Source organism: Corvus hawaiiensis, chromosome 12 (assembly GCF_020740725.1).
Source record: "Corvus hawaiiensis isolate bCorHaw1 chromosome 12, bCorHaw1.pri.cur, whole genome shotgun sequence".
Lineage (NCBI taxonomy): Eukaryota > Metazoa > Chordata > Aves > Passeriformes > Corvidae > Corvus > Corvus hawaiiensis.
In genome coordinates, this window is record NC_063224.1 from 9,897,032 (window position 1) to 9,919,239 (window position 22,208).

Sequence of the window (22,208 nt, forward strand, 5' to 3'; positions counted from 1 at the left end):
TTCTGATAAAATTATTATACATTATTGCAGTAACCAGCGGTCCTATCTTTTTAGTAATCTGAATTTCTGTTTTCTAATTATACAGCTTTGTTTTTACTACAGGATTGTTTAGTAGCAGCAACAACTGCACGTTCACTTTCAGGAAGATTGTAACTTTTCCTCTATTCACAAGAGGGCGATAAATCCCCAGTCATCTTTATGCAGCCTCTAGTAAGTGTTCAGTACCTCACTGCAAAATGTCATAAAGACCAGCTTGCTGTCAGAAAACTGATATATATGTATATGATCTGTATAAAATATTGTGATGTCTTTTGTTTTGGTTTATGGGAAGTTTAAGCTATGCTCTGTTTATTTCATGCCACTGCAGATCCTACCATGAGTAGAAACTAGATGTGGAAAAGTTATTTATAATATCTCCCTCCCCCATCCCTCCCCCCCCCCCCAAGTATTTTCTTCATGGTACACATACAGGTATTAAATTCAGACAAATGTCAAGCACATAATAAAAAAGTGATTTTGAACACAGCATTCAGGAGAATTTCCCATAGCCTAAACATTCTGTATGTTTATTTTTTCCTCATAATGAAACTTTCTTTGGTAACCAGAACCTTCCGTTTCTTAACTTTAATCTTTCTCTTGAATTGAAGTATCTATTGTCTTGAACCTTCCCTTTAAATACAATGTTATTTCATTTAAATACAAGCCTTTTTGTGGTGATAATATCACTATGGAGAGCTGCCGTAAGAACTGTGATTTCTCTATTTGCGTTGACAGTTTTGTAGTTTATTAACATGCTATTACATTTCCAATATTTATATTTCTTCACTTTCATATCCACTATCTCTTTTAAATAGTTTCTGTTTCAGATTGTATAATAAGAATGATTTCAGGAGTCTTACATGGAATAAGGAGTAAGAGAAAGAAAAAAGAACAACTGGTTCAGTGTACTAAATTTTATGTCTCTCTTGATGTTATCTGAGTTCATTCCAGCTCCTGTGTTTGAAGGAACTGGATTTCTTTCAGCTCTAAAGCTCCATGACCCAGCCCATGTAATTTTTAAGCTGTCAGTATTAGAACAAATTCTTAATAATTTACAGGGTAGTATGGCCTCTGAAGAATGCTTTCACTCTGTATCTTAATATGAAAAATAAATAAATGCCGCAAGTCTCTAGTAACGCACTGAGGCATTTGCTCAGTGTGTTAGTACAGCATCCAACTGAGTTTAAGAGCATCAACTACTGTGACATCTTCAAATAATAAGACAAGTCCATGACTCTTGAGGTTCCTTCTGCAATCTCAGTGGAGTTCTGGGGCTGTCTCAGATACCTGAGACAAAAACACCTTTATATTGTCTTTCAACAACTTCAGCTGTCTTTGGTTGCAGAGACTCAGTCTTGCCTGGCCACTTGCCCGGTTGTTGATTACCTCAGGCCTGCAGTACGAAGGAGCTGTTAGAAATCAGGGCTACTGATAGCTTATTTATTTTGATATTATCTTGCCTGTAGCAACCTTCACAATTCACCTCCACCCCTCCTCCAGTGATGCCTGCAGGGGCTGCACCAGCACAAGGGCAGAGCTGTCCTTGAGCACAGCACTGGCTGTGTGCTCTGGCAACTGTGATGCAAACAGGAGCAGGACTGGGCAACAGGCACAGCTGGGGAGAGATGCAGATAGGAGCTTTGGGAAGAAAAATTTGCCCTGCTTAAGAAATTAAGGGTCTGCCCCGTCCCTTTCCTAATCACCAGATGAGGTTTATGGCCTCTTCACTGTTTTTTTAAATCAACTCCAAACCCAGGGTGTTTTAATGGGTGTCTTACAGTCAGCAGTTCCCAGGTTGGGAGCGCCATTGTAAACACAAGCTCCTTCACAGATATTCTCTCAGTACAGCCAGGCATTTTGGCTATTTTAGTAAAGACCAAAATTATATAACAAGCCCATGTGACTGTGTCTGTTGGTTTACTCTCAGCTTTCCTCCGGACAGCAGCAGAGTTCTGTGTGCTTCATTAGTGTCTCCTGACTGCTTTGGCAGATGCAGCCCTGGCTCTGCTGTGCATCTGGGGGTATGAGAATCTTAACAGGGCACATTCAATTGTAAATATAATCTGCCTTACGCTAATGTATAACTTGTGTGTTTCCAGCTAAGGAAAACAAACTCTTCTTACCACAAAAATGTGCCCTCCAGAACTCCATCCATATGTCAGAAAGATACTTAAGTCATATTTTTGTCATATTATTTAAAGTTTTAAGTACACCACAATAGTAGGAGAGTAAGTATGCAGGTGGGTCAATTCTTTTTTTATATAATTTCAAGAAATAAAGAGGAGTTGAGAGTGAACAAGCAAGAGTAAATGAGGCATTTCCAACCAACCCACTAACTGTGACTCAGCTGAGGTATCTGATGAGAGTAAGAACTTGGTAACTAGAATTAAGGGGGGAGTGGAAGGCATGCCATAAGCCTTTTTTATTTAGCAACTGGAGGAAGATTTCTCCTACTTATTCCTTCTGTAGTGGTAACAGGTATGTGCTTTACTCAAATCTGTTTCTGCTTTTTTAAGTGCTAACACTGAAGCCATCCCAATGCTATTAATATGACAGGTGTGGCTGCAAGATTGTTAAAGAGAGCAGGAAATTTCAGGTGTGTGAGCTCAGTTAATGCTAATATAATCTGCCCTGAGCCACACTGCATTTTCAAATGTTGAAGGTGAGGATACTGGGTAATTTAAAGCAAGACTAAGTATTCCTGCTGTTTAGTAGTCAGGACACTTGAAGACCACAGCAGTGTCTCTTCTGCACAGGTACTCATAAAATAAGGTTGATCTGACATAGAGACCAGCCTAGAAATTTGCTATGAAGCCCAAAGCAGAGATCTATTATGAGCTTTGGAGTACAGGTTAAAAGAAATATTTTCCTAGAGAAAAAGGGCAGGAAGGATGGAAACAATGAGTCTTGCAAAAAAAAAGGAGCGAATACTATAACTTGGCAGTTTTCAGAGATGTGCTGCTAGTTGTGCCTGAAGAATAAACATTCTGCTTTTTCTGCTGACTGTAGCCAAAGTCTGTGGCCAGCCAAAAGGCAGAGGAAGCTCTGAGGAAGTGTGTGCGTGTAACAGGGACATTTCAGATGCTGATTGCAGGTGCTTTGCCCAAGCTTTTCATTCCATATTTCAAAGAAGGTTTGAGTCTGGAAATGTGCTGTGGGGTTAGAAACACTGCCTAAGGTCTACCCAGCTGGCTTGGAGAAGCTTTTGGACACTGATATGTGAGACAGGCTCAACAAACTGAGATTGGGCCCTTAAACAGTAAAAATAACCTCTTTTTCTTCTGTGGAATCAGATCACAGATGTGGATGTTAACAAAGGATTATGGAGCTGTAGCTCAGTTCTCATAAAGAGAAATGGTGATTAGTTACAGAGACTTGTGAGCTTCCTTCCCAGCAGCAGAGGGGCATGGACCCGAAGGGGCTGGGTGTTGGAATTTCACCCACGCTTCACTGGGCAAACGACAGCAACTCCGTGCTGGTTTTCCAGTCTGTAATATGAAGTGGTTATCTTACTGAAGGGATTGAAAGGCATAATCAGTTGTAAAATGTATTGAAACAGAAAGTGCTATCTCAGTGCAAAGTGGCTTTATCTACTGCTGCACACCCAAAGGATTTACTTTTGAGGTGGAGACACATTTCTTAATGCCTGTGATGTGTACCGAGACAATTGGAAATAATAAAGCCTTGGGGTAGTGGTGTTGGAACCTTGTTCTTATTGAGGTCACTGGCAAGTCCATCACTGATTTCAGCAGGAAGAGGATCAGGCTGCTTTATCAAGAGGCATTAGGTAAACACAAGGCTTTCCAAGACTAAGGATCTGGGATTTTTGGAAAGCTAAATTGTGCAGTGCCAGTCCTCGCCTTGGTAGTCCAACTGTATAGTGTAGACATTTTGTCAATTAATTACTCAGAGATTTATTAACTTGAAATTAGGAAACTGCTAGCTTCATTGCTGTCTGCAAACAAAACATGTAGAGTGAAGAAGGTTTGTATACCCTAGGCATTTTGGCAGAAAGTGAACATAAAATGTGTTAATTTAACAGAGGACAGTAATTCAAAAGGATGTGTGCCAGTAAAATAGTTCATATAGCCCATGAAAGAACTTAGAAATAAACACAGTGCACTACTGTTGTGGAAACTGAAAAGTTACAATAGATGGGGAGAAACCAACAGAAAAAGAAATAGAAAAATCTCCACAAACACAAACTAAAAAAAAACCTTGTGGAGATTTACCCCAATGTAAATAGTTGAAAATGTATTGATATTTGGGAGATGCCTGTGACAGTTATGAACTTAAACAAGAAGGATGGCATTTTCTCTGAAGAATTTCAGTATGTATAGTTCTGCAAACAATTTATATATCAAAGCAGTCACCAAATGGGCTGGAGAGGCAGAGCAACAAATCATTTCCAGAAACTGCCATTATCAGAATTTAGAAGTAGTGGTAATCTCAGTGTTGTTACAAAAGTGAATATTAATGTCTGTATTTTAAATAAAATCTGATTTTGATTTTATTATGGGGCCTTAGAACTCCTTGGAAATGGTCTTGGAAAATTGTGCTGTAGTCATGTCAGTTGGAGTCTTTTGACATATAAACGACAGAAATCTGGGAAGTTTTCTAAACTACATGTACTGTCTTGTTAAATCACAGTGCAGTGTTTCATCTGACCATTGAAGACATGTATAGTAAGCAGAGTTAACATGCAGATGCACAGGTGACTTTCTTATTAAAAACCAGAATATCCCATATTTATTTCTGATGTTTTTCTAAAGAATTTGTGCTCCCACATGATTTTATGCTTTTGCATTCACTTCTTGTTTTGGAAAGGAAGTTCTTTTAATAATGTTTAGCATCAACCTCTTCCACCTGTGCAATTTGCTGCTCTTTTTTATCAAAGTGCTGTTCCCCTGCAAAAGCTTATAACGTGCTGTATGAAATGTCAGGAATGATAAAGCAAAACCAAGAACCTCTGAAAGAAAATGTACTGCCATGAATATCTGAAATCTACTGAACCACTGCTTTTATTGTATTTAAATTTCAATAAACACTTTTCTTAAGAGCTTGTGCTTCAGTAGGCAGAGAGATGTGTTTTCCATGTAAATAGCAGTGTTTGCCTTTTCTTTAAAAACTGTTTTCCACTGCAGTAGTAAATCCTACAAGCAAACTAAAACACAGTTTAGGCCATGAGATACGGAATAAAATCTCTGAAACCTCTCTGTGCTTGCTGGGTTGCCAGTTGTGGCCATCCAGCAAGAGTGCCTTAGAAAACTGATTTTCACTATGTTTTTATGTATGTTCAAGTTTTGAAAATAAGAGAGAAGGGAGGAAGCCAAAACCCATGAAAGGGTGCTAATAAGCTCATTTTGCCTCTTCGTTGTTTTATGCCTTGCCCCAGATTTTATAGCTTCACTCTCAACAGAGATGGTAGGGCACAGGATTTATTTCTGAGCGCTTATCACTCTTTAGTAGAAGGCATTTACGTTTTTCCATAAGAATGCTTTCTACTTGTATCTTCCTTGATAGCATTTTTATCCACTTACCTTACCCTGAGGTATACCTTAGAAGGCTGCTCAGAGGTTGGCAGGGGTTAGTGTAAGCATTAATGCATTAAAGTTGGCTGCTGGAGGTGTTAATGCTTTGCTGGCAGTTGTGTTTCAGAGCTGCTGTCTCTTATGTCAAAGGACTTCCTTACCTTAATGCCAGACCAGCACTGTCCTTGACTGAAGTCTTCCTCAGTAATTCTACCAACTCCCCCAGTCACCACTTTTAGTTTCCCAAGATATCAGGCTTAAAGTCTTGAAAGTTTGAAGATGTATCTGTAACTGTTTTTACAAATGTCTGCAAATATAACTGATTTTCCTGAGTAGTCATTTCAGCAAGTTTCCTTTGCATCTCTTAGGGGCCAGTTTAGGAACCAAGCAGGAAGCAAGTGAAAAGGGTAGATTGTAACAGGACTAGTTTGTGACTCCATCCTATGCAGAAATACCCCTTGACTATTTTCAGAATGAAAGGCAGAGTCTCCAGTTTTATATTCTGCTTATGCTTTTGTACTGCTCTTTTCCACGTCACTGGAGAGCTTTTGTGTAGTTTTTTCAGGCAAGAGAACTTTATCTGTCATGCAGAGCTTTCTCTTTCTCTTCTCCTTTTTTCTCAAGAGGATCGCTGTAAGGGACTTGTACAGTAACAGTAGTGCTACCTGAATTACATTAAGTGATGTGATTGTTTAGCTTTGCATGCACTAGAAGAAGGCTGAAGTTGCAGTGTTCTTAAATCTGCTTACGGTTCATTTGGTGAGGTTGGATTTGTTCTCAAGCTGGTTTAGGTACATTTCTCTCTGGCTGAAACTGAAATGCCTACCCATGAAAGCAAAGTTGCTTGCTTTAACACAGAGCTAGGGCACATCTCCCATGGAGATAATGTGATGGAAGAAAGTAGTTTAATGGTGGAAGAATGGAAACATTGGAGAACTCTTTGTGTTTTTTGAGATTTTATCTTCCTGTTCTCTGTCCCAAAGTAAATGTTCTGTCTTTGCACAAGTAAACTGAATTGGATGTCAAGGCCTCTGAATATCCTTAGATAGCTTAAAACAAACAGACTATGTCATAGCATGGTTGAGCACAAAGTTTGTGGCTGAGTTTAAAAGTACCTGAGGGGAGAATAAACATGTTTAAAGAACTTTGAGATAAAAGGCTGGGGATTTTAGCATGCACAGTTGTGCATGAAGCCTGTTGTGCTTCATTAAAGCAATGGAAAGGATTACTGATGTCCTGTGACATGGTCTAATCAAATGCCACTGGGCAGAGCTTTGGTACAGCAAGTGCTGAAGTCTTACTGAAATCCAGAAAAAGCTAATTGCTGTTTTGGGCCGCACAGTTGCACTCTGGGTTGATTGGCTTACCCATTTGGGAATGCCTTATGTAATAGGGTAAAACATACTGCCACAGGTGCAGAAGTTCTTATCATGTTTTCTGGATAGAAGTCCCATAAATAATTGTGTAATTTCTGTCAGTAATGCCATATACTGGGTACTCTGATCTTGTCTTTCTGAAAGGGAGGCTGTATTCTGTTATTCCTACACCTCCTACAAAGGCAGTCAGGACCCCAGTGAGATTCTTTGGTGCTGCTGGCTTTTGGGCTGGCACTAGGAGTGTACCACTAGCAGTCCATAATTACACCAAAATGAAGAAGCTCCATAATTATGAGTACAGTCATGCTTTCTTTTACTCTGCCCTGCCTGTTGTTGGCCATACAAATCTTCCAAGGGGGAGGGATTAGCAGATGCCTGTGGTTGCTCTGCAGTTCTTCAGAGAAGGTGACGTTCTGGATCTGGTGCCTCTTCCTATGCCAGCTGACTCCCCAGCTCCACAACAAACTCCTCAGCTTACAGAAGTGTCCCATAGGTTAATTAGTTCATGTGTATAGCATATCTTGATGTAGAAAGTGTTGTTATTATTACTTAAAACTCTTGAACAACCTCTTGATAAAGAGATAGAAGAGTTTTAATTGCAAAAAATGTGTATCCTGAGAATAATAATCCCATTTTCTGAATTCCAGTGACTTTTTCTTCATGGTTTCCTGTTACCATTAAGTTGACTTTTAAGAACATATAATTTTAAAATATTTTTTTAAAATTTAGAATGGAAGTTGCCTGACATTAAAATATTTAGATTTATTCTGATTTTACTTTTAATTGCATACAGCACTGCTTTGACTGAAAATATTTAGACTGAGGAAGCCTGTGCCAATAGGCTGTATTTGTATTTTTGCTTAGCTCTTCAGGAAATTCCTTGTCTGTCTCTGTTGCTTGGCTATAATGTGCTTAATGAAAACGGTTTTTGTTGTTTTTTAGAGTAAATGTGGTACAGAAACTTGGGAAAAAAAATGCTGCTGCCTTCACAAATAATTCTAAGAAAAAGGAAGTATAAATCAACTTATATGTAAGTTTATTGCATTGCTTTGTGTCAGAAGCCTTGGACAGGTTAGAAGTAGTTTTTGCTGTGGGCAAATGATGTAACTGGTAAAATGAACGTGTGTTACTATGGAGTAATTCATAGTCTGTCTGTTTTAAAGTTCTGCATTTCACTGTCTGTGGATCACATGCAACACTGCAAGTTGATGAAAACAAGAGCTTTTTCCTTCTTCCTCTAATGAGGAGTCCTTTAATTGGCTCTGAGTCTTACTGGAACTTAACAAGTCCAGACCACAAACGTGTCCTGAAAAGATGGACACAGTAATATCATGGATACACTTTAAAAAAAAAAAAAAAATTAATAGCTGTGTTACTTAATTTATTCTAATTTAACTTCTGAAAATGGGAATTTAACCTTCTTAAATACTTTGCTTCTAGGACCAAGTAGTTCTAGCTTCTGCTTAGGGCACTAGAGTTAGCCTGAGTTAGTGAATATTATAAAACAAAGTTTCCATCTATGAACAAACCTGAAGCATGTTTTCAAAAACACATCTGCAGTCAATAATCTTGAAGAGTAAAGAGTGTTATGGACAAATTCGTTGAAAGCATATTCTATACTGGATATGAAATTCTTGTGCATATGTATAAACAGTGCCATTCCTGGGCTCTGGAGGTCTGATACAGGGCTTTGGAGAGACACTTGGATACCAGGGTTTGTATGTTTGCACATAGTTGATAAACAGCATGATTTGGAACCCAGTCATGTCCTGTGGTTTCCTCATATCCTTCATGTTGGATGAAAAATAAGCTGTCATTCATGGCATTGTGGAAACGGAACTACTTAAGGAGACAGTCATTGAATGTGGTAAATTTTCCGTTGTTTATAGCCCTTAAATCAAGGGTAAAAGTGACGGGGATCAATGTAGTAATCAGTGGTTGAAATCTGAGGGGACGTTTAAGGAGAAGAGGCTAAATTATCACAATGCTCCTTCAAAAGTAAAAGCTACAAAAGCACTACTGAGCACATGCAAAATCAGAATTTTAGGTACCATGTTTATGTTGAAAAGAGTATCTATTATTCTAAAACACTCTGAGGGGGGAGGAGGGGCCTTCACTTTAACCCTCCCTTCCCCGAACAGCATGAATGCTGAGCTATTTTAAAGTGCCTTGCAAATAGGAAGAAAAGAACATTCCTTCTTTATCCACAATACAAAGCTGTTGTGTTTATCTCCAGGTCAATGTTTTTTGCTACTAGTACTACTACTACTCCTCCTCATGTTTTGATAAACTGAAAGTGTGTTTATGAATAGCCATCAGTACTATGATACAGATAAAACCTGTTCATGTTAGTGGTACACACCCATCCCATCAGGGAAATGAAGAGGTCTTGCCAACGTAGATTAGATTGTGATGGATAATAGACAGTAAGTGAGAACAGATTAATCTGTATAAATGTGAAGTATTTAGTAGTGTTCTTCAGCTCCAGATAATGAAATGCCATCGAGGTACAGTTAAATTTCTGTTTATTGACATCTGCTGCAGTAAAGAGCCTGCCAGGAGCATGGTCTATGTTTTGAATTGATTTTATATACTGATAACTCTTCATAGTTGTGTGAAACATGCCCAGGTGCTGGAATGGAATTCAGTAGTTCAGTAGTTCTGTCTTTAGTAATAATTTATCTGTTACCTTGCTTATGATTATTCCTCTTCTGGTGATCCCTCCCCTTCCCCCCTGTAAATAATAGCAGAAGGAAAACCTCTGCTTTGCTTCTCTAATGACAAGGTAGTTCATCTCAGAGTTTTGAGCTGCTTGCATATTTATTTTGTACTGTCAATACATCATTAATATTTCCATGATGCCTGAAGTTTTGGTATCTGTCTAAGAGCAGTAGCAGGTGTAACAGCTGTCTGGTTAAGAAGAATAATTTTTGGACTCAGAGTGTAGCTTTGTGTTGCTGCCTCTCCAACAGTGAGTGCTGAGTGATGTTCAGGTGGTATGGCACAGCAGAGGTGAGGCCAGTGCTGGCTTCCCAAGGGTGAAACAGAGCCATAATCTCTGTGAAGATGAACCATGTGGCTACTTACCTACTCATTTACCACTTCCCTTGCTCTTTTGCTGTGGTCATTCTCACATTTGGGTTAATCCTGTGGAGTTACTGGCTGGTAGCTCTGTATTTGCACTGTTAATGTGAGACTGGGTGGCACTGCCCATCCTCCTTGTTCACTCTCCCAAAGCTGTGTGTTAGGGGTGTTAGTGTGCAGCAGTCATCACTCCTAATTAGCAAGGTTTCTCACTCATCTCCTGTGTTCTCAAGCACACCAAGATATTTCAGGCTATATTTTCACTGTGACGCCATAGTTGTGCCATACGTTTTATCCATAGAGGCAAGGCCTGCCTAATTTCCCATTCTCTGAGTGGGGAAGTTGATGTACTTGTCACATGCCAAGAGCTCAAAAAAATTACTTTTTAAAGAAAATTTTAGAGTTAAATAAACCATTTCAGGTGTTGAATTATACCAGAGAACTGCACTAAGGTGACCTGTTAAAATTACGTTCAGGTGGTATCAGTTTAAAGAACAAAGACTTTAACAAGTCTGGAAAAAATATAGATAATAGGTTGGAATACCCATAGTGCGTGGTTGAGATAGCGCTGAGATGTGGCCAGAGGTCCACTGGCAGCACATTGTGCTGCTCTAAAGACAATATTTGCTCTTCAGACTGGCAGGAATTGCTGTGGGGGACTTACCTCCTTCAATGAGGAAATTCCTTGAACCTGGCTCAATCGTTTCCTGCCCTGTCCTGGCTGAAGGCTGTGCGGCTTTGGAAGACTTTCTTCCTTTGGCTTTAAGGGATGGTGACTAAAATGCCGAGCCTGAGGGTCTTGAGGAGGGAGAGACAGACAAACTCAGGGAAAAAGCTTCCCCTAAAGGAATACGGAGTGTATATATGGCAGTGGGTATGAGAGGTGTGGGACATGATACAACAGTTCTCCCTCTCTTTACAGAAAGGCTTCTGTAAAAGAATTTTCACACTTATTCCCAACGAAACATGCTTTCCTTTTGATGTTTAAACACCCTTTATCTTTTTTAATAGCTTGGTACTACCCCAAAATTACGGGCATAAAGAGAACAAAATCCTTCAAGCCTCCTGCTTGGCAGTCTCTTACAGCTTATCGAGGACGCAGAGGGAAGCAGCAGTTTTCTGTGCTGCCTTTGGTGCAGGAGTTGTTTTGGAGCCGTGCTGGGAGGGCGGAGCGAGTGTCTTTGGGCTCGGGGAAGCCTTGTCCCGGTCCGGGGCCAGCGCTCCGCGGGGCGGGTGCGGTGCGGCCGCGCTGCCCGCAGGGGCCGCTCTGAGCCCGGGCAGCGCAGAACGCACCGACAGCGGGGAGCTTCAAAATAACCCCCCTTTCCCAATGTTTGCCTGCTGAGTCTGGAAGGAAAATCCAACTGGAAGCAACGCTGTGTCAACGGCAGTAACTCTCCCTCGGTTTGCCTTAAAGCCTTCAGTTATTGTAAAGCCACTTGGCTCAGAGGCTTTTATCCCCTTGAACTCCAGGAATGGTTCTAGTTTACATCCACATTTCATGAATGTTCTTCTGAATTAGCCTACTTTGGGATTGTATGTAGGGCTAGTGAGCCTAATTCCAAACTTAGGAGAAAGTAAGGCTCACGAACTTTGGCTGTATTATTTCCACTATAATTTTTGCAGAGTTCTTTTGCCTTTTCACAGTGTGCCCTGTAGTGTCTACATCAGCTCAGCTCATGTCACAGTTATTCAGATTATACTCCATTATTTAAATATCATTCCTAAGAATTTTAGCTTTGGCAAACAGTCTTATATGGAGATAGAGGTATTGAAACACTGGTTTTTGTTTCAAGGAGCTTTCTCTGCTGCAGTTAATTTTATCGTATCTCTCTCCAAGAAAATGGAATAGAAATTCTGAATAATTTGCTAATCATAACATTCCAGATATACCCCAAACCAACAGTGCATTTCCCATTGGTCTATTTAGTGTGATTTTTCACTTTTGAAAAACTCAAATGTATTCCCACAAAGAGTGTGAAACCCAAGAGGACCTATAGTCTCATAAAATTTTGATTGGGAAATGTAGGAAGGTAGGTTCTCCTATGGGGTTGTGGTGTGCTGAAGAGGGCATTTAGAATTGAGAGTTTGGATTCTTTTATGGCTTTGAGAGATATTGGCACTTACATAGCAAAATATGTAGTTAGGATTCATGGTAAAGTTGCAGACAAAATGCCAATCATTATCTTTAATTTTGTCAGTAGAGAAACCAAGGCCAGTTCAACACATGAAGAAAGCTCAAGTTAATTTCAAAAATGAGCAACTAAATGGATGTTGTAATTTGTGTTCTTAAGCCCTTGAGGTTCCATAGAGCATAGCCTTTGCCAGGAGTGATTAAAATACTAATGAGGAGGAATGAAATATTCCCAAGAGAGATGAAGAAGATGAATTGAGCTTGGTGTTTACCTGTAAAGTTAAAAAATCTGAGAAAGGATGTGTTCCCTTGACATTAGACCACTTCAACTTCATAAAAGAAAAATTCCCCATAAATTCAGGACTTCACTACCAGTGTGTAATAACCTTTGAATAGACACAAATTTTTCAGGAATACTTAAAGCTGCCAGTGTGCCGTAGAAACAGAGTATATGTTAGCAATATTTATGTGATGTTAGTTTTAATTTTCAGAGACCACACTGAGTTTTGCTTAGCTAGAATTTATGGAGCAGAATTTTTCATGGACTAGAATAATTAAAAAAAATATTTTAATTTTTCACACCCAGAGTCCCTGTGAGGTTTCAGCATCCACACAGCTTTCAATTTTAGCAGTATTCTTTCCTGTGTTTTTGGGTACTTCTCACATTTGTGAATCTAGTTATGGGATTTTTCCCTGACTGAATCCAGGCTGGAGTCATCCATTCTGTCAATTACTGCAAATAAGTTCTCTGAACTTACTTAGAGGGTGCAAATATTTTTTTATTGAACGTTGTCTGTAACACAGTGTCTCCAGTGGATTTGGTCACCCTTGTGTAAAGTATGCTGGGACATTAGTATTTTTAAGCTTTTTCTAAACTTGAAATCAAAAGTAGAAATGAAAAGTCTGTGTAGCAGATGTGTAACTTCCAAGGAGATGCTGTGATTTAAATGGAAAAGCTCTATTTAAGCTCATGGTTTCACTAAGAAAACCACAATAAATTAAGTACAGGATCTGTTTGAAACTTCTGGTGTCTGATATTTCCCAATTTTTCTGTCCATAGTACAGAATTTGCATGCAAAAATGAAGAGTGTCTATAGAAAAAATATTTGAAGGGGGAAAGTTCTTGTTTCCTGGAGTAGTTTTGACCTGACCCTTTACAGGTGATGACTAACTCCTCTCTTCTGATTTCTTTTGTTTTGATCCAAGTGTCTAGTTGTTTATGTAAAAAACAAAGCTGAAAGAACAAACGAGAGAAGAGGTGATAAAAGTGGAGTTGAAACCGAGACAAACCTGTAAAGGCCATGAGCGCTTTGATATATTATGCATTTTCTCAAAGGACTTGCCTGAAGCAAAAGCCGAAGCAAAACGTAAAAGCTGAAGATCTGTGCCCTACCTTTTGGGTTGGATACTTACTCCCTTTTAGCTTCAAGATGTTCAAAGTTTGAAGAATACTGCATGAAAGTGAGAGGAACTGGAATTTACCTATCTGAGCATCAAGCCATAATTCTACACACATAACCAGTGATACAAGACAAGAGCTTGAGGACTGAGACAATGCTGTGCAGTGCTACACAGGAAGGCATCTAGATGTAAGAATGGATGAAGTCCCACAGATGAGGACTTTAGAAGCCCCTTTGACAATATGGGAAACAACAGCAAAAGGATTTTCAGTGTAGGTCCTCCTACTCCATTCTTTTGAGCTGCTGAGGAATAGAATTGTTAGTGGCCTTGAAAAATACATTTTCTTAATGGAAAAGAAAAGCATGAAAATTCTAGGATTTAATGAGCCTTGCCCTGTCTTCAGCTAGTGAGAAATCACTTTCTTTCGAGGCCTGGGTTCAACAGTCAGTGCATTGACCACAGAGAGGAAGCAGAGCCCTTGTCTTCCTTTTGTATGCAGGAGTTGCCTCTGGTAAAGTGCTTCTACTTGGTTTGCCCTGTTCACTCCTCTGCTGCTGTCCTGAGGCAGTGAACTCTGCTGTGGGGGGGTTCCACTAAGTCAGATTCAGGGAGTTGAAAAGGAGAGCAGTGGAGAGAGGCCATGGCTGGAATTGTTTAGGTGCAACCACAGTAGAAATGTCTCCATGGCTGAAGTAACTGTATGATGTGACAATGGATGGGAGACCTGTGGTTGAATTTCCCAATTCCTTGGCTAGTGGTAATTAGAAAATTTGCACAGCGGAGGTGCTGGGTCGGCATCGTTGCTTGGCACCCAACTGCAGAGTGTGAAGCTGCTTTCAAGCTTCAGCCCTTTTGGCAGCAGTATTGTGCTGTAATAGGCATAGGCAAGGCAGAATAAAGGTATGAAGCAGTCCAAGGTTGAAGCAGTGGTAAGAGACGTGGAAAATAAGCCCACTTGGATAGCTTAATATTGTGAATTCCTGAGACCACCTCCACATAATTCCAGAGACAGACCGCCAAACGCCAGGCTAATCTAAATTAAAACAATTATCCTCTTACAGCTTTAGTTTATTTTGGCAATGCTAACAAATTCTTAACAGCAAAGTAAGTCAGTCAGTCATTTGGGAGTAATTCTGAGAAGTCCCAGAGGAAAGGACTGGGCAGTAAAAGACAGCTGAAATTTCAACAGATTCTGTTTTGTCACCCCCTGGCTCATTGTGCAGAGCATCTGCAGCAGGGTTTGCAAGGGAAATGCAGACCTGTAGTGTCATGGGGCCTTTTATTCTTGTGTCCCTCTTCCAGGCTGGCTCGTTGGTTGTCTAGAAGATTCTGAGCATGAATATGGGGAATCTGGCTGAAGCTGAACTTTAGAAGCATCCTGGGAGTTTGGGGATTTGCAAAATGAGGTGAAAGAATGATCCAGCGATAACATAAGCAGGCAGTGTGGATACAGCTTTCCCAGTGTTGGTTAGGCTGACCAACCTGCAAGTGCTGGTGTGGCCTCATGAAGCTATTGCAGCTCTGGAGAAAGTGCTTGAGCAATAAAACAAATGAACTACTGATAATCTTGGATTTCTTGGCTGTTATCTCCAGTAGTGCTACCAGGGAAGAACACCACTGCAGGCTTGAACATTTGTATTTTATCTCACTGTGTTTTTCTTTGCTCAGACTGTGATATCTTTTCTGGAGAAGGAAACAAATGGTGTTATGTGCTAAGCAGGTTTAGGCCAATTAGTCTTCAGACACTTGGACTAGATGATTGTCATAGGTCCCTTAAAGCCCAAATATTCTATTCTGACATCTATATTAAATAAGATATTCTAATATAGCCTTGAGCTATTTTTGTGTGTGTGCATATGCATGTACACATACAGGCATATATTTAATATGTAATTTAGAAAAAAGCTGTTATATATACTTCTTAAATTATATAAAATAATTTCATGGCCTAAGGCAGTTCAAGCCTAGAAGAGACTATTGGTTCGCTTAATCCATTCCCACTTGGTCCAGACCGGGAATTTGTTTTCCCAAAAAACACCAGAAATAACATGTCTGATGAAGGATATTCTCTGAAAAGGTAAGGAATCTTGTTCTGAAGACATAGTTGTTGGCTTTGTTGTTGTTTTGAGGGTTTTTTCTGATTTTGTTTTTGTTCTTACTACAGTTCCCTACCTGGAAATACCTTAATACTTGAGTGTTTTACATAACCGGTCTGTAACAAGTGTTTCCCCTTGCACGTATCGATCTCTGTGGTTCCACAGAGCCCAATGCCTGCTTGTTTGCTGACTTCAGCTCTCCCCAAAGCAGAAGTATGTTCATTCACTTAGTCTTTGCTGCTAAAAACATGCATGTACAAGTTTGTGAATAATTTGTCCAAAATGGACCCAAAGGACCTACTTCTTCCCGATTTTAAGAACAGCACAGTTACAATCAATTGCATAAGTTTGAGTAACTGCTGCTTTGTAAAATCAAGACAGAGTAGCAGGAAGAAAATGTATTTTTAGCAAATACAAAGTGTTAGTGAAACACAAACTGTTGAGCATGATTCACCGTTCAGGCTGCTCTGTCTATTGAGTGGTTAAGCTGTGGCATTTCATTATAGCCTTGGCTGCTTTTTCTGTATTGTGATGGAGCAGTTGCTAAACCACTGCCCTTTGCTCTACTGGACTGGAGCTGCCCTGCTGGGGGCCTGCAGCCCATCCTGCTCATAACTGGTAGAAGATTTCCTTCAACTCAAGGAGCAAGAGTGTCTGAACTGTCTCCATGTTGCAACAAGCTCCAGTGCAGCATGTGTGCAACTCTACCCTGACACCAAAAAGTCCTATGTGAACCAGATTTCAGTTTAATAAAAGTAAAGAAGTAAAACAAGCTCAATAAAGGTTTGATTTGTACTGGGGTTTGTATGGCTTTGAGATAAACTCTTATGCTTTTCCCCTTTGTTTTTTCCTCTTTAAAGAAGGTAGGTAAAGACTTTTGGTTCTGTTCTGAAAATGTCTTGGGAGAAATGTGTTGAGGGCAGGAAAGGCAAGGATGGTGTCCTTTTTGACAAGGGCACAGTCTCAAAGTGCCCAAGAGAGGTGAAAAGAGAGGCCTAGGAAGGGTAATCCAGTTCAGCCAAGGGTCTAGGGATCATCAAAAAAGTCCATAGTGTTGGGACAGATCTAGAGTTAAACAGGGAAGCAAGTGAGTGGGACAGATTTGCATGGGACATGGCCAGGTATATGCTGAGCTGCAGGACTTTCCATCTCATGGTTAACTCATTACAAACAGGAAAGAAGAGGGAGGTTTTAGAAGTGGCTCTCAATAAGTGGAATTAGACCCAAAGACATTTTCAGGACACATTTTGTAACTTAGTGTTTCCCAGGTCAGATGTGAAAGGCTAATGAGAAGGTCAGTGTACTCTTCCAGCTTGTCTGACATACGTAAGTGATAACCTGGCAAATGTTACAGTTGATGAACAGAAACAGATGTGTTTATAAATGACCCGTGTTAATCTTAAAGTCGCCAGTCTGAAACTGAACTGAAAGAAGTGAGCATTGGTTTAAGGATAGAAAATTTATTTCTGGTTTTCTGCCAGTGATTTAGTCATTGGAGAATGGGTTTACATAGGCAAGAACAAAAGGAGAAGCTGAGCAGAGCTCCTTAAACCCACCAGATGTGCAGAGTTTTGTAGGATTATGGTGTTATTACTACAGAACGTAAGATGGTAGATTTGCCAATGTTGCAAAACATGCGTAAGTTGTAGAGGAAAAGGAAACTATTTCAGTAATCAGTAGAAATGTGATTTAGCAAGTTCAGAGCTGTAAGGCCCATTGCAAATGTTCTACTATATCTATGTTTCAAACCCTTTCCATATTAAATACAGATGCTAGGGTAGGCATGCTGGGGGAGTACTGACATAAGAACATAAAAATCTTCAGGGGATGGTTATTGGGGATTCTTAAAACAGAGCTTAAATTATTGTAGTGCTCAAAATGAATGCCTGGCAGTCATTAAAGCTAGAGAATATTTTTAGCACTAGTGCAGGAAGATGTTTATGATCAGGACAGGTCATACATCCCTGAAATGGATCCTGCTATGGTGGGAAGGTTGCCAGGTGTTTGTAAAAACTGCAATACTAACATTTTGCAATTACAGCTACTTTGTTTTGTGCTTTATTTTGTTGTGTCTGGTGCAAGACTAATTGTGAGGGCGATTAATGATTTCTAAAGAGAATGAGTATTCTGAGGAGGAGATAAGCCATCTTTTCTTTTGGCATAAGTAAAAATAGTGCTGGCCTATCTAGGTGAGGATTGTCTGTAGTAATTGACAGCTTCCTAAAGTGGAGTTATATCTGGATGGTTGCAATTGAAAGGTGATTTGGCAAATGCAGCCATTTTAGAAGAAGTATATTTTCAGAATATCACAGTAAGAAAACCTCTGCTTAGAACAGGAAAGTGCTGAGTGGAAACAAACATGAAGTTGTAGAGGACTTGAGAAGAAACCAATGGATCATGGGCTCAGGTAGTTACTGGTCAGTTCTGTGAATCATGGACTCAAAGTGAGAGATGTTTTTCAGAAGAACCTTGCCTCATGCAGTCCATAGAGGATTTTGAAGTGTTTCATGTGCATGGAGCTGGATAAGAGCCTTGGCCAGATAGTGTCTGATCTTATGGGCAGGATAAGGGTTTGCATCTCTGTTTCTCAAGCTTACATCCTCATAGGATACTTACATCCTCCCTTCCTGCCTGGGCTGTGGTGAGGCAGCCTGTGATAAAGAGTGTGGATGACAAACAGGAGTGTAAACTGTTCAGGGAGAGTAGTGGGCTTTGCACAGACGTGGAGCTGTATCATCTCTTCAATTAAATTGCTGCAGTTGCACCTTAGAACCAACAGAGAAAATAACCTAGGTTTCTAAATAAACCCCCTATGCACTTATATACTGGGGTAATGTTTTTGCCTTTGACAGGTACTGCACTGAAACATACTACTGAATTTATAATTTCAAGTGATACAAGGAAGCCTGGCCATGAGTAGTGTTGACAGTGTAATTTGATTTTATTGGTATTGTTGGCACTTCATGTGTGGAACATTCTTTTCTGGTTTATTTTTTAATGAGAAACATTCTATCAGATTGTGAAAAGAACATTTTCTGTTTCCCAATGCATAAGCAAAAAGCCTAATTGAACAAACCCCCCAATATTATAAAGAACAGAAAAAACCCCCATGTTAAACAATACTTGACTTTTATGTATAACGCATTGTCTTCAAAAATCGGAGTAGTTTCCATCCATATAAACAAGTTATATAGTAGTAAAAAAGTGCATGAAGCAAATTGCTAAATTTAACTAATGTATTAAAATAAAAAGTACTTTAAAACAATACTTTAACACAGTTTTTTGCCATGATTCTATCATGCATCAACACAAAGCAGATCCTGAGGCAACCTGTGCCTTTGACAGTCTTTCTGTATTAATATGTAAATAAATGGAAGTAATGTTCAAACTCATAAGAGGGTGAAAAACATCAAGACAAACCATCCATTTATAACAGAGTTGTATTTAAAAAAAATAAAAATCAAAGTGCACTGCTGGTACATCTCACTTGAGCCTATCTGGTATGTGAATAACAGAGGGGCATGATCCAGTCTCCAAAGGTTCCATTGCTTTGTTTAAGCACCAAGGGAATAAAGAATGATGGCTGTTCTGTTCATAGCACTACTCTGACTAGCATGACAACGAGAAAATTGTACCAGAATATATACGTAAACATCTTTTGTATACTGAGGAGGCAAACACTCTTAAATTATCTGATGTGTACAGTACTGGTACTTAGTGTTTTGGTGCCAGTACCAGACTGGTCCAGTAATTAGCATTCAGATCTATTTCTAATTACAGATAAGGCATATAACAAAAAAGTAAATATTTGGTTATTAATATCTCATATAGTTCAGCAACCCAACCAGTCAGAACTTATCTTGCCAATTTTAACAATCTTCAAACTCTTGTCTTCCATTTGTAGATAGTACTGATCTTTGAAAAAGTAGGTATATCCTGTTAAAATAAATTAAAAAAGCACGCTCAGATTATGGAGCACATAATTCTTGATCAAAGATTTTTTTGTCTTTGTGATTTCATGAAGCTTAATGAACCGGATGACTTATTTTCCCAAAATATTAATGTGTATTTGTATTATTAAAAAGATGTATTTTAAAAGACATTAAAATTCCCATCCTGTAGAAGAGGGCTCTTGTTAAATTGAGCCTTAATAAGATTACTAGTTTGTGAGCCAGAATTTTCTGGGATGAAATGTTTGCTGGCAAAATAGATGTTGAAAACGTGACTGAGTCAAGACTCATGTGACACCAGTGCTGCTTTCAGACTTTAGTGCATATCTGTGCAAAATTTAAGGCCCGTTAAAACCATGGGCCAGGATCTCAGCTGGAGTTGATAGGAAGTTAAGAAAAACCGTGACATAAAACCCATTCATGCCTGTGATCAGGGAGATTGTCATACTTGAGTTCTGGTTGTGCTAGAGCAGGATGGTGCTGAAATGGTGCTGGGACTGTGTGCTGGTGTGGAGGAACCTGGGGAGGATCAAGGAGCTGGGAAATGTCCAAGTCACAAGGACTGGCTCAGTCATGCATCCTGGGGTTAGGACATCCTGATGCCTGTGCATCAGCCATTGGGTGGCTCCATTTGGCTCCTACTCTGTTGGGGATGTTGGGGAAGATGAAACAGGAAAGCCTTGTAAATATGATTGCCTGACAAAAGATTTTGGGAATATGAAAACTACAGGCAACATCGAAATGAAAGCCACTTTTGAAATACCAAGTCTTAGTTACTGAACAACTGGAAAACAATGGTATGGCCGACTGAAGTAATCCCCTCTTGATGGAACAATACCCTCTGCTTGCAAACAGGTCCAAGGGTCAGAGCAGACCCTACTGGCTCAGCAGAAGGGGTCCAAAGAGTAGTTTTTAGAAGTTAAGATGTAACACTCTATGGTAATATAAGAACTCTTATAGGCTGTATGTAAATGCTATAGGATTTGTATCTTGTATTAGATTGGTTAGTGACAATTAGAATATTCAGTACAGAAGATGATTTATTGTATTGTAACCAGGACTTCAGACATTCTCTCTTCCATTCCTTTCCTTACTCCTGCTCTTACTCCCACTCTCGCTCTTACACCCTCTCTCTCTCTCTCTCACCCGTTCACTCTCTTGCTCTCTTGGGCCTGCTCAGAGCTGAGTCTACCAGCTCTGAGCAGTGCCCCAATACCCACGCCCTTTACAATAAACCGACTGTGTCCCAAGACCTGCCTATAGAGATCTCTCGTCTCCATCCGTCTCCGTCTACGTCCGACCGTCCCGACTGGACCCTGAACCCTTAAACCTACACTACTCATAGACCACAAGAAACTAGTCTCCAACAAGTTTTGCAGCAAACAAATAAGAGAACTTGTTAGTGACTTAAATGAGAATTACAGCTTACCACTGTCCCCAAGGCCCAGGACAGCATCGAGGTTATCTGGAACACCATTCCAAGAGTCAGCAATGAATTTAGGGGAGGCAAGCTCCATTTTCTTCTTTTCTTCATTGTACCTGAAGGAAATTATATCTCTACATTACAAATCTGCATTTAATCTTAAATTGTAATATAATTTTTCAGAGAGTCCTCAGCAAATGTGACTACATAAAACAAACAGAAATATAATAACTGAGATCGTAACATGGTTTCTATTTCATTATAATTATTCCTGATTCCTTTTAAATCTTGTGAAATTTTACATCTTTCCTTTGAAAATGCAATTATTGCTGAATTGAAAATACAATTTCTAAGGAAAATTCTTTCCAGAAATGTAATTTGGATGGGAATCGGTGCTGAGCGGGAGGAGTGGAGGCGTACTGAGCAGCAGTGACGTGGGATATAGTTTGAACCAATGACCCTTCAGGTGCTCAAGCACCTCTTCAGGAGCAGGAGACTTCAGAGAGGTTGTCTTTGATTAGTACTGGAGGGAGAAAAGCAATTATGTTCCCATTTTCTATTTGTCCATGTCCATAGGGATCTCAGGTTGCCTTCCCTCATTGCTCTATGGAACTACTTGGATTATACCCAAAGTTACACCAGTACTAACTAGCAGTAGGTTGGTCAAAAGCAATTTAAATGATTCATTTAAATTCCTTACTATTTTTTTTTCTGGGCTATTTAAAGAAAATCTAGTACCTTGCTGGGTAGCTTTAAAACTTCAGCTGTGGAATCTGAGCCAGCTCCTTTTCCCCTCCTTCACAAAACTTTGCTATGCTCAACAGTCTTGTTATAATAACACTAAAATAGCTTGTGGCTGGAATGAAGGAGAGAGAAGGCTTCCAAAAAATGCATTTAAAGTAAGTGTGATAATGGCACAGGAAGGACTATGGTATGTAACTACTTTGATTCCATTGACAGAGTCCTTGTATAAAATGTAACAGCCACATACTTAAGGGTTATAGAGTCTGTTCGATGGAGTTGCATTTTTTTCTTTCTGAAATATTTGTCAACTGCTTGCTTTCTTCTTTACACAGATAGAAATCACTTAATCCTATTTTGTTTCCTTAACAATAAATTATGCATTCTGCAGTGACTGCACTTGATAAGGTACTTCGATGGAAATACTGTCTGT

At 39.6% G+C, this 22,208-nt stretch overlaps 1 protein-coding gene across 1 annotated transcript in view; it reads right to left on the reverse strand.

The window, feature by feature from the left end:
- Nucleotides 1–18,578: 18,578 nt before the first annotated feature.
- Nucleotides 18,579–22,208, reverse strand: part of MMP2 (matrix metallopeptidase 2) — a 30,009-nt gene continuing 26,379 nt past the window's right edge. The window contains exons 12-13 of the mRNA XM_048316866.1: nucleotides 21,041–21,150; nucleotides 18,579–19,597 (exon numbers count right to left, since the gene is read on the reverse strand). Of these exons, the coding sequence (XP_048172823.1) occupies nucleotides 19,494–19,597; nucleotides 21,041–21,150 (214 nt within the window). The 3' untranslated portion in view covers nucleotides 18,579–19,493. The remainder of the gene's footprint in view (nucleotides 19,598–21,040; nucleotides 21,151–22,208) is intronic.